The 12473-nt window shown below is 46.7% G+C and overlaps 1 protein-coding gene across 1 annotated transcript in view; it reads left to right on the forward strand.

Moving 5' to 3' along the window:
* Positions 1 to 12473, forward strand: part of LOC309622135 (uncharacterized protein) — a gene marked incomplete at both ends in the record, with an annotated part of 99790 nt that overhangs the window by 56235 nt on the left and 31082 nt on the right. The window contains one exon of the mRNA XM_082409289.1: positions 5446 to 5583. Coding sequence (XP_082265415.1) covers positions 5446 to 5583 — 138 coding nt within the window. The remainder of the gene's footprint in view (positions 1 to 5445; positions 5584 to 12473) is intronic.

The raw sequence follows: 12473 nt of genomic DNA on the forward strand, positions 1-12473 counted from the left end.
AATGAATTTACTAACAAATGGCATTCTGTACCATCCATGCAATATTATGAAAGTGAATTTTGCCCACTCTATTTTAGTGAATACTATTAACCAGAAAACACGATGGAGGTGATAGAGGTGAATGAATTCCTAGCCAATGCATACAGACAGAGAAGGTATGTCAGTAAAAAATGCATAACAAGCAACAGAATGCAATAAATGTGCATGTATAGGTAGCCACAACACATATAGACAAGTATTTCAATGAAAACCGGTACGAAGCAGACAGCAAAATAATAAGTGTAAAAGAGTTTCATTATTGTGCTCCTTCATATTTTTACCCAGCAAGTAAGAGGTATTAAGCCTAGGAGAAATATATATTTCAATGAATATAGCTTATATAATAAGCAGAAAGGAAGCTTAAAATGTATCAGGAAGGTTTTTGGATTTATCCTAGAACTTAGATTAGAATCATCTTCAGCATCCAAGAAGATGGCATCCCAAAACCTCAAAAAACCATCATGCCTAGAATCCAATTAAAAAAGATTTTCAAATGTAAGAAAATCCACAGGACTCCACAATATGGTTTTCGATAAACGTGGATGTTTGTTTGTTTTGTTTCTTTGGCCGCGCCGCGTGGCCCTGGCCGTGAAAGCACTGAGTCCTAAGCACTGGACCGCCAGGGAATTCCCTAAGTGGGGGGGGGAATTAGAGATGTGGGGCTTGACTTTTTCTTCTTCTTCTTCGGTAGCTAAGCTCTACAAGCGAACGATGGCTGTTGATCAATGTGCTCTCTGTGTTAGGAAGGAAATAACTGTAAAAATGAAAAGCAGCCTTGCCTTAGAACCTACATATCACACCAAGGAAAATAGTCCTTCTGATTCAATTTAGAAGATATCACTTAAAATGTTGAATTGGTGAAATGTCTACCTAGTTTAAAAATTAGAAAGAATAAAACACTGAAAAGCAGCCCCCTAGATAACCACTGTGGTTGCTTGTTTATAGGAGGCATCATTTCTAAAACGTATTTCTAAAATGTTTATATTCAAAACTGTCAAGTGGCCAACTGTATTCAGAGAGGCAATAAAAGAAAGAAAACGGAGTATGACTTTTCTGATAAGCTGCCTTTCCCGGTGATCCCCTGTTCTGGCCTTACTTTCCTTCTTAAGTCTGTTAATGTAAGGGTTTGCTACCATCAACTTGGTTTTGCCCTGCTCTGAGCAGGTTTCCCTCTGTGCTGTTTCTGCTTTAATTGAAAATCTTTGGTTCCCATCAGCATTCCATTGCAAACTCCGTTTTTCTTGAGAGCTCCTCTATGCTTTCCCTCTTCATTCTTACATTTTCTCCCATCTCTTGGTGCCTGTTGGCCTGTGCTAATGAAAACCATCCTAAACTTCCTTACGCTCGACTCTGTGCCTCCCTGTAGAGCCCAGTACTCTCCATCCTCTCTCTCTATTCTCTCTTTTCAACTAGTCGAAATCCTAGTGGAGGGAGACCATTAGAGATGAAACATCTTGGTATATATTGCTAGTTTTCTATGTCCCCTGGCTTTTCTATGTTTCTGTTGAAACACTCTTGAGAAGTGTCTGATTTCGTTTTCTACATGGGTACCCTTTAAGGCTCAATACTGGAAAAGAAGGGGATCAGAGTGATCAACCCAATGTGGTATCCTAACGTAACAGTTAAGGAAAGCAACAGGCTTTGTGAGACAGCCAGTGATTTGTCCAAAGTCACACAGATAGTAAACGTCAAAGTCAAAAGTGAAATTAGGTCTCCAGACTTGTAGTTCAATACTTTCCCTCATTATTCCATGCTATTTTGAATCTCCTACTCAATTTAGGGGCAAAAGAAATCGAACGCAAAACTTTCCAAAGTTTCTTTTCTTACCTGACATGGTCAGAGAAGAGGAAGCATCCACTGCAGGTACAAGGGATGAGGAGACAACACTAGAGGATGTCTGAGTGGCTGCAGCTGAACGGCGCACGTGTCCAGTACAGAGGTCACTGGTTACTGGTCCAAACAGCTCCACGGAAACCCCAAGGCTCTACCAAGTGGTAGTAGGTTTGGGAGGAGAGTGATGTCACAAAGCAGGCAGTTGAAAGGTATGAGAGAGCCAATAGGGAGGTCCGATCCCCAACAGGAAGGCGGGCTTGGGTGAAGAGAGTGTAGGAGAGCTAAAACAACACCTGAGTTTCTGAGCTTTGGGGAGGAGGAAATCCTAGAAGACAGATTTACCTCCCCCAGGCTCTTCCATTAGGGAAATCATTGCCACATTTCTTACAGACGTTCATTAATACACTGAACTAAGAGTTACTTATATTCTACAGAGTATTCTATTTTATGTATCATATACTTAGAGCTATATAGATCTTCTTTAATTAATAATCCTTAGGAAGGAAAGAGCCATCTAGTTTGAACTATTACAGTTGTTCTGAAATCAGATGTGTCTAATGAGTGAACTGATAGCAGCTTTTAAGGAGCCAAAGTAGGGATTAAGAAGCTCTCTTTGTAACTTGGTTCAAGAGTAGGGTGAAGTTTCTTGAGTGTACCTTGTGGAGAATGTTGTGGTCCAAGGCTCTTCTCTTTTAGTTTCTTCTCCTTGACTCCTACCTTCCTTGGGCTGGGCTAGGCTGGGGGCCAGGTTGGACTTGCGACTTAACGTTTCTCTTCCGCTTTCTCTTTTTTTTTTTTCTTCCATTATGGGCATTGCTTCGAGGACAAGCCTTGATCTTGCATTGGACGTTACTTCCTGTCAACTTCCAGCAGCAGGAGTCTTCTTTTCAGTGCTTGATGCTTCACGAAATAGACTCTGCCCGTTGGCAGCAAATACCAGAGAGCTAGGAGACAGAGCTGGTTGCAGACCTTTCCTCTTCCAGCCTTTGGTTGCAATTGTTTGGCCCATAATTTGCTAGCTCTAGTTCCTTGGGCCACACAGGTATCCTGCCATCTCCAGCTCTTGTTATATGTGAGAGACATTCTGAACACTGTCCCTTTTTCTTTGCACAGAAGTATATACAGTGTGGCAGTTACTGTAATCTCCTCCGCCTTGCAAACAGCCACTCTAGAATCTTGGACCTCTAGGACTCTCTGTCTTGCATGCTTGGGGGCAAGGCCAAGCAAAATGAAGAGGAGAATAATTAGAGAAAGAGGAGGACGTTGGTGGAGAATTGGGAGCAGGTAAGGTGAAAGGGCACAGGAGAAAAGAGATGCATGTAGACTTTTTGGTTTCTGTGGGAAACAGGTTGACACACTTGGGCCTCATTTGGTATTAACAGAACAGAGAGTTAAAGATCTAAGTAGCTAGATAGTGTGCAGCAACTGCCATGAAGTCTGTACACTGAAGAGAACAGTCTCACATCTAGTTTTCATTTTGTTTTATGTCATAGTACCTTATTTATAGCATTCACTGGTGTGTTTGTAGAATACAGATGTTTTCAAATGCTCTGGTTTTGTCTACATGGTTATCTCCTTGTCCTGTTTGTAAGGAATCCAACATTGTAAGACATATTGCATGTTTTTCTCTTGACGATTGTTGACCTTGAAGCGTCATGAACTAACTTGAGCTGTTGGATTCTGTGGAGAAACGTTCAAAAGGGTCTGTGAAAAAGGCACTGTGGTGAGTCGCATTATGCACCCGAGCGTAAGGAGCAAGATATCTGCCACCAGCCCAGCTTGGCCTGGATTGCCTCTGTTTTAGTTCCCCTGGTTAGTGCTTTTCTCCCTAACCACTCTTGTGACTGTGATAATGTGAGTAAGGGCGGAGTTGCTAATGATCTATGTGTGAGGTAAGCTGGTTTGAGGGAGGAAATCTATGGACCTAGTCATTTTCCTTGGTGGTAAGCTTTCAGGGGTGCAGAGATGGATCTTCCTGGGGCCTTTTCTGGTCCCAGGAAGATATCGCATAGATGGGACCTCCCAAGACACACATTGAATCTTTAGGCCTGTTTTTCCTATTATGAGGTACGAACGAGTTTCTTCACTGATGGGGATGATGCTTATCTGAGAAGAAATTGTGAAAGGTGGTGTAGTGTAGAGGTGTGGCTTAAGCTTTTAAGTTTTCCTCCAGGTTTTTCCCCTAAGCTTCCTACTTCGGACGGCCTACTTACATGATACTAGTAGGTGATGTCCGGCTAACAACTTCCTAAATATACCTGCAAGCCAGATCAGTGTCTCTTTTCTCTGTATTCCCATGGAAATCAAGAGTCCCGCCGAATTTTCCATCGAAACAGTTGATTTGTGTTGTCTCTAGGAATTCTAAAGGGCGTACCGTTGCTTCCTAACCGGTGTCATTTGGGAGATCCGCCTCTGTACGTTCAAATGATTAATTTTGAGACTTTGCTCATGTGTGCAGTAAACCCTTGAATTCCCTAAGACCTTCCTTTCCTCCATCTCCTACCCCATTAAGCCCGCTTCAGTTCATCTCCTGAATTTCTTTGGAATCTGTCAGCCAGCTCTTCCTCAACTTCCTAATACTGAACTTGCCTGTCTGTTGCGATTAGGTCCTAACTGGTGTCCATATATCTTGTTTCCTTCCAATCCACTCTTCACACAAGAAACCTTCAAAGCAAGTTGGAACGTTGCTCATAAACATCGCTCACAAGCATTGTTTTGAGAATAGAAAACACACTGTTGGCCTTTAAGACTCTGCGTGGTCTAGAATCCTCTCTGCTTCTCTAGCCCCATCTTGTGCCACTTTTGCCCTCACTTTCTATGCTTCAGATACACTGAATTAACCTTAGTTCTCACTCATCTGACAGAAGTCAGTTCAGATACTATTTTTCACTGTGATTCCTAGCATTAAGGAATTTGATTATCAGGTTTTGTATGAGGACTATTTCATCAGGGGTACAGAAGTTCTGGCCATCTCTGGTTTTGGATATCCCTTATTTGTTGAGACCTTTGCGTTGTTTGGTTGCCTTTTGTCTGTTTTCCAGATGGGAAAACAGGAACAAGGGAAGTATAGGTTATTACTAGGTGGGGTTGAACAAGTGGAGCAGCAAACTGCAAAGCAGAAAGAAGAGGGACGTACTATAGAGGGATATGACTTCCATTCTCAAGGCGCCTGCATCCTGTGCAGGGAGACAGCCTAACATAAAATGTGCCTAACAACAAATATATTGACTTCTTACTAAAAATCTCCAGTTCATAGAACCGAGGGGTTTGTACCTTCTCCTTTAAAAGTGATAGTCCTGGGACTTCCCCGGTGGTCCCGTGGTGAAGACTCTGCGCTTCCAATGCAGCAGGCGTGGGTTCAATCCCTGGTTGGGGAGCTAAGATCCCACATGCTGCGCAGCCAAAGAAATTTTTTTCGAACGTTATACTCCTGTATTGTTGGCTTTAGTGGTTTAGATTTTGTTGTACTGTTAAGAAGATTTCAGTTTATTTACCGGGAACAAACAACACATAATGTAAAAATAGTTTCCCAGAAACGATTTCCATCATTCTCTTCCTCCCTTTCTCCCGCAGACTGGTGTTTCACCTTGACAAGTTCTCTGTCATTCCATAGGAAAGCTGTCTGGCTTGGAGGTTGCAATCCCAGGGAATTTTTCATCAGCGGGGAAGTCTCCATCACTACAGAGGAATCAAGGGAGAAGTCAGTCCCTGGTAAGTGAGATGCTCCCCCTAAACACCAACACAGCAGTCGTGTACCTTTCAAGGGGTTCAGGGGCAAGATGGGCAAGGCATTTCTACTAACTCTTCTTAAGGATCACGGACAGTGCCCTATGCTACGAGGTAAGCGGTGACTGCTGTAGTTCTTACTGGTGATCCTTTCCTGTCACTGATTCTCGGCCTTCTTTGTATTTCATAGGACTGTTGTCAGTCCAATACAAAATGAGTCTTATTTTTAAAAACCTGAAATGTTTTACAGAGCCTAGCATTCTCATATAGGGTCCTTTCCATTCTCCCCACTTTCCCGAGAGGCCAAGAACACTTCACACCATGAACTAGGAGAGGGGGTAGAGCCCTTTCTGATGAAATACATCAACAAAGACAGAGCCTTAGCCTGCTTGCTCTCTGGACAGGATCTCGGACCACAAGGTCTTCAATCCTGGTATAAATGAAGGAAGTGAGGACAGTTCAACTGGCACTCTCATAACAAGAGTTCGGAAACACCTTCCGAAGAGACTATAGCAGTAGATGAGGGAAGGGAGTGCTACAGTGTGGCAGTACAGGGGGAACGATCGGCTACAGCAGTGAAAAGTGTGGTACCGATTGGTGTGCTCTCGGGGTTCTTGTACATGTAGCATAGATGACCTCTACGGTGGCCCTCCCACCTTCCCACCTGCATTAGGTGTTCTTTTTTTTTGTAATTTATGTTTATGTATTTATTTACTGTTTGAACTTATTTATTCTACGTATTTATGTTTTTGGCTGCACTGGGTCTCTCATTGCTGTGCACGGGCTTTCTCTAGTTGGCGGCTAGCGGGGGCTACTCTCGGTTGCGGTGTGCGGGCATCTCATCGCGGTGGCTTCTCTTGTTGCGGAGCATGGGCTGTAGGCACGTGGGCTTCGGTAGTTGAGGCTCACGGGCTCTAGAATGCAGGCTCCGTCGTCGTGGCACATGCGCTTAGTTGCTGCACGGCATGTGGGATCTTCGCAGACCAGGGCTCGAACCCGTGTCCCCTGCATTGGCAGGCGCCACCAGGGAAGCCCTAGGTGTTCTCATATAGAGTCTAAAAACAGAGAGCACTGAGAGAAGGTAGTGGTTATTAAAGGCTCAGGATCTAAATTCTACCTGTCTCTACACCCCTTCCCAGCTGTCGATTTGACCCCATTTTTGAATGCTGACCTCATTGTTCAACTTTTCTCTGCCGTCTGTATACTCACCTTGAAAACTTGTTTCTGTGATGCGTTGAGCAGACACAGGGTGGCAGACTGCAGAGGTGGAAGCTGGTGGTCGGATATTTGTGGGCTGAATCTCCTTCAGTCCCATTCCCATTTCTGGTTGCCCAGAGGCCCTACTTCCTGTGTGTGACGCCGAGCCGTAGGATTGCGGGCAGGAGCCAAGTTCTCCATACAGTAAAGACCCCAGTGTACCTTGGTTACAGTAATATACCTGGCTTCCTTCCTGGCAGGGAAGTGACAGGCGGCTATGCCCCTGCTTTGTTCGTGGGCCTCCTGATCCAGCAGTTCCCTTGGCTCTGCCCCTGTCGTCAGCTGCCCCTAGGATAACTCTGAGCCCTAGCCACTTCTCTGGTAGATTTCCCTATTCCCCCACTACAGTCACACCTGAATAAGGCAACTCAGACCTTTCAGAGATGTGTCCTGAACCTCTTGTTTTCTGAAATACCTATCTGGTGGTTGTGAGACTTAAGGCCAGCGTCCCCGAGAGACTTTTTCTATTTCTCCTAGTAAACCTAGACTCATCTTCTGTCACCTTCAACTCTACTCCAATTGTGTTCTTTCAACCCAGACCTCTGACCCTGCTTTTTACTTCTGCCATTTCATCCTCGCTCCTGCTTCCTTTCCTAAATCCATACGTCTCTTTGGGCCTTCCTAGCCCTGGGCCAAGTTCCTTCCTCTTTGCTCAGTTTTTACCCCTTTCCTTCATTCTCCCATCCAACTTTCAGTCCTTCCTTTCTCACGCCCCAGTTAGCAGCATCTGAAAATTCGAAAGGTTTGTTACTCGTCTATTAATTGTATTCCATTTACTTATTCAGTTCTATACCTGTCTTACCTGTGTATGGAAGAACAGCTGGTAGCCAAGGTGGCACCAAGAATCCTAGCAGCTCTCACTTGACGTATCCGTAGTAGTCGGCAATTTCCATTTCGTTTTCCCTCTCGGTGAAAAATTGCAGCTTGCCCGAAGAGGTGTATCTGGCAGCATTCTCCCGTTGTTGTTGAGCCCGCCTCTTCATGGCCTCTCGCTCTGGCCTCTGCTCTTGTTCGATGGGCTTTGACATGACTGGCTCAGGCACGTTGGGTTCCCTCCATGGAACTCGTTGCTTGCTGAAGTCTTGGAGTAGAAAGTGGGTTTGGAGCTTGGGTGGGGACTGGCGCTTATTCACAGCAGGGGGAACAGGCTCCCGCTGGAGAGGAGCGCCAGATGAAGTTTTGGAGGGTGCAGGCCTAGGAGCAGCAGACTGAGGGACACGAGGCTGGGTATGGTTGGTCCAAGCCGGTTGGGTTGGGTTGGTCACAGTTGGCTGAGCTGGTTTGGCGGGGCCTGGCAAAGAGGCAGGAGCTGGCTGGGATGAATTGGCTGCAGCAGGTTGAGCTGAGTCAGTAGAACCAGGCTGGGCACGGTAAGCCCCAGCAGGCCGATGTGAGGCCAGAGACTGTGGCCTCCGAGGAGCGGGTCGAGCTTGAGGCTTGTCCCAGGCAGAAAAAGGCAGAGGTATCAACTTGACCTTCCCAGGAGGAGGCCGCTCATACTGGGCTGGAGACGGACACTCTGTTTCAGCACTGCTGTCTGGTTTCTGGGCTTGGACTTGCGTTTTCTCAGGACCCTTCCCCTCACGTGGGGTATGCCGCCATGGCTGGATAGCTGGGGGTGGCTGGGGGTCTTTGGGGTTGCTTGACTTTCCCAAGAGCCGACAGGAAGAGCGCCCAGTTTTCGTCTCATTCTTCTTCCCCAGCGCATGAAGAACCTTCACAGACTCCAGCATGCGCACGCCAAGGGAGGTTCGAGGCTTTTGAAAGCTCTGTTGGAGAAGCTCAGTTTGGTGTTCCTTTCGCTTCGTGTGGGGGATTGCTGGCTTCTCTTCTGCCTTGACTTTGTTCCCTGACTGCTTGTTCTCCTCAGCCTTGTTTCTCCCTCTGGTCCTTTTGGTCTTTTCCTGCCCGTGGCTCTTAGTTTTGCTGATCTTTCTGGATGCAGCTTTCTGAGGTTTGCCTTGAGAGTGCTTGGCCGTGTTCACAGGAGCCCTGTCACTGACTGCAGCGTGGCATATAACCACTTCTCCCCCTAACAGGCACTCTGGATTCTTTGGCTGGATTTTGGCCTTGGGAGCGCCACTGATAGGCTCAGAGGCTTTCTGTTTGTTCTTCCTGGGTTGATCAGAGGGAACCTTTATGACACTTGGCTTTTCCTGCACCTGATTCACCTTAATGGCTCTGGTGTCTTTAGCTTTGATCACGTTGGGACCTTGGGATTGATCAAGATCTTTCAAAGGATTAAAGAGCTGGGGAAGGTGAATATCCTCCGCCAGTGTAGTAATGTCTGCAAGACCACTGCTAGGTTCAATCCCATTTTCAAGTGTCCCTAGGTCCTGACGACTCCGGCTGTTCTCTCCCAGATCAGCATTTTCAGAACCAGGCTGCTCCTCTTGGCTGAGGGGATCGGTGCAGGCCAGCGGCTGGTGAATATCAGGGATTCCTAAAGGGAGTAGTGGAGGATCTTGGTTCTCTGTTGGGATCTGGTAGGCATCCAGAGGCTTTGAAAGCTTGGTTTTGATATCATCCACGTGCTTACTCTCTATTTGTCCCTGGCTTGGAGCTGGAGGCAGGGCCAGGAGACGCCTGGCACTCTGGACTGGAGCTGTCACTGAAATGTCCCCAAGTTCAGATGGTGGGTTACTCTCAAGTATGTGGCTGTTTCTGCTACTGCAGGACTTGGGGAGTTCTTGACTTTGTGTCACACAAAACGTCTGGCTTGGAGGTTGCAATCCCAGGGAATTTTTCATCACCAGGGGGGAGGTCTCCATCCCTACAAAGGGATCAAGGGAGAAGTCAGTCCCTGGTAAGTGAGATGCTCCCCCTAAACACCAACACAGCAGTCGTGTACCTTTCAAGGGGTTCAGGGGCAAGATGGGCAAGGCATTTCTACTAACTCTTCTTAAGGATCATGGACAGTGCCCTATGCTACGAGGTAAGCGGTGACTGTTGTAATTCTTACTGGTGAGCCTTTCCTGTCGCTGATTCTCGGCTCGCTTTGTATTTCATAGGACTGTTATAAGTCCAATACAAAATGAGTCTTATTTTTAAAAACCTGAAATGTTTTACAAAGCCTAGCATTCTCATATAGGGTCCTTTCCATTCTCCCCACTTTCCCGAGAGGCCAAGAACACGTCACACCATGAACTAGGAGAGGGGGTAGAGCCCTTGCTGATGAAATACATCAACAAAGACAGAGTCTTAGCCTGCTTGCTCTCTGGACAGGATCTCGGACCACAAGGTCTTCAATCCTGGTATAAATGAAGGAAGTGAGGACAGTTCAACTGGCACTCTCATAACAAGAGTTCTGAAACACCTTCCGAAGAGACTATAGCAGTAGATGAGGGAAGGGAGTGCTACAGTGTGGCAGTACAGGGGGAACGATCGGCTACAGCAGTGAAAAGTGTGGTACCGATTGGTGTGCTCTCGGGGTTCTTGTACATGTAGCATAGATGACCTCTACAGTGGCCCTCCCACCTTCCCACCTGCATTAGGTGTTCTTTTTTTTGTAATTTATGTTTATGTATTTATTTACTGTTTGAACTTATTTATTCTACGTATTTATTTTTTTGGCTGCACTGGGTCTCTCATTGCTGTGCACGGGCTTTCTCTAGTTGGCGGCTAGCGGGGGCTACTCTCGGTTGCGGTGTGCGGGCTTCTCATCGCGGTGGCTTCTCTTTGTTGCGGAGCATGGGCTGTAGGCACGTGGGCTTCGGTAGTTGAGGCTCACGGGCTCTAGAATGCAGGCTCCGTCGTTGTGGCACATGCGCTTAGTTGCTGCACGGCATGTGGGATCTTCGCAGACCAGGGCTCGAACCCGTGTCCCCCGCATTGCATTGGCAGGCGGATTCTTAACCACGGCGCCACCAGGGAAGCCCTAGGTGTTCTCATAGAGAGTCTAAAAACAGAGGGCACTGAGCGAAGGTAGTGGTTATTAAAGGCTCAGGATCTAAATTCTACCTGCCTCTACACCCCTTCCCAGCTGTCGATTTGACCCCATTTTTGAGTGCCGACCTCATTCTTCAACTTTCTCTGGCGTTTGTTATACTCACCTTGAAAACTTGTTTCTGTGATGCGTTGAGCAGACACAGGGTGGCAGACTGCAGAGGTGGAAGCTGGTGGTCGGATATTTGTGGGCTGAATCTCCTTCAGTCCCATTCCCATTTCTGGTTGCCCAGAGGCCCGACTTCCTGTGTATGACGCCGAGCCGTAGGATTGCGGGCAGGAGCCAAGTTCTCCATACAGTAAAGACCCCAGTGTGCCTTGGTGATAGTAATATACCTGGCTTCCTTCCTGGCAGGGAAGTGGCAGGCGGCTCTGCCCCTGATTTGGAATCTGAGATGGTGTTCCCTGAGCAAGGCTGGCAGAAAGCGATGGATGTAGAGGGACCATGTTCTTGGCGTCTGAAGTTTTATCATACTGGGCTGCCAGAAACATGGAGGAGGCAGCTGTGTGGCGGTCAGTGAGTGCCAGAGTAAAGTCTCCGAGTGAAGAAGAATTCTTTTCAGTGCTTGCTGTGATGTCCCACTCAAGAACACCTGGATAGGAAGCAGCTGAAGTGGAGATCTGGCTGTGGTCAGTAACTCCAGATAACATAGTCGTGCTAGAATGTTGGTAAAGGTAGGCACTACCCATGAGTGTCTGGAAAGGGGTACCAGTAGCCGATGCCGAACTGACGGCAGGGGCAGAGACTCTGGAGAAGTTGCAGACACTTCGTGTTAGGGAAGTTGCATTGCTCACCACAGGAGGAGAATGCTGCAGAGAATTTAGAGTTCCAAGTAGAGATGGATGTTGGAAATTTTCTGTAAGAACAAGAGGGTCATGAAAAACTCAGGGAGGTTGAGAAATTCTCACTACGTTTGAGGAACGGCATCATCTGAAGGTTCTTGCTATCAGGACACCTCTACTATCACTACTTCCTGAGAAACCCAAAATCAGACAGTTAATGATGGCTGTAAGGACTGAGCAGTTTTCCACTCTTCTCTATTAACTGCCTGTGCTCCCATCTTGGGCACAGACGGGCAGAAGAGCCAAGTGGTGTGGTTCAGAGATTGTTCTCTAGGCTGGAAGCAACCTTCTCCCTGCCCTGTCTTTCCCTTCAGCCTGCACTCGTATTGACTTCTATGCTATTTCCTAGACTGGAAGCATTTTAGAACTAGGAGGCCCTTAGAGAACTTCGATGTTCTCAGTCTCATTTCGTGAGTAAGGAAACTGAGGCTCAGAGAGGTCGGGTTGACTTGTTCAAGTTCTCTCATTATGTTAGTATCATTACCAGGTTTCAGAACCTAAGTATCCTGACTTCCTTGCCAGGACTCCACTCTGAGCATGATACTGCCAGAAAGCAGGAGAAATAGAACTTATAATATAGGCATTTTTTTTGTCCATTAGAAAACAGTACGGCTATTACCATGGTCGTCTTCAGTGTCTCCCTTTGCTTGTGCAGTTCCCACGCTATTACCTAGAGGTGACGTACAGCTCAGTCCAACTGGTGAATTGAAAGAGTCATTTTTGCCCTCTTCAAGCCTGGTTTCTCATCCTACCTCAAAATGATTACCCGAAAGTGGATTTCTTAAGTGCTTTTGGAAAGGGAAAAGTTATCTGATTACTTCAGATTCCTC

Source organism: Balaenoptera borealis (assembly GCF_965194805.1).
Source record: "Balaenoptera borealis genome assembly, contig: HAP1_SCAFFOLD_1613, whole genome shotgun sequence".
Classification (NCBI taxonomy): domain Eukaryota; kingdom Metazoa; phylum Chordata; class Mammalia; order Artiodactyla; family Balaenopteridae; genus Balaenoptera; species Balaenoptera borealis.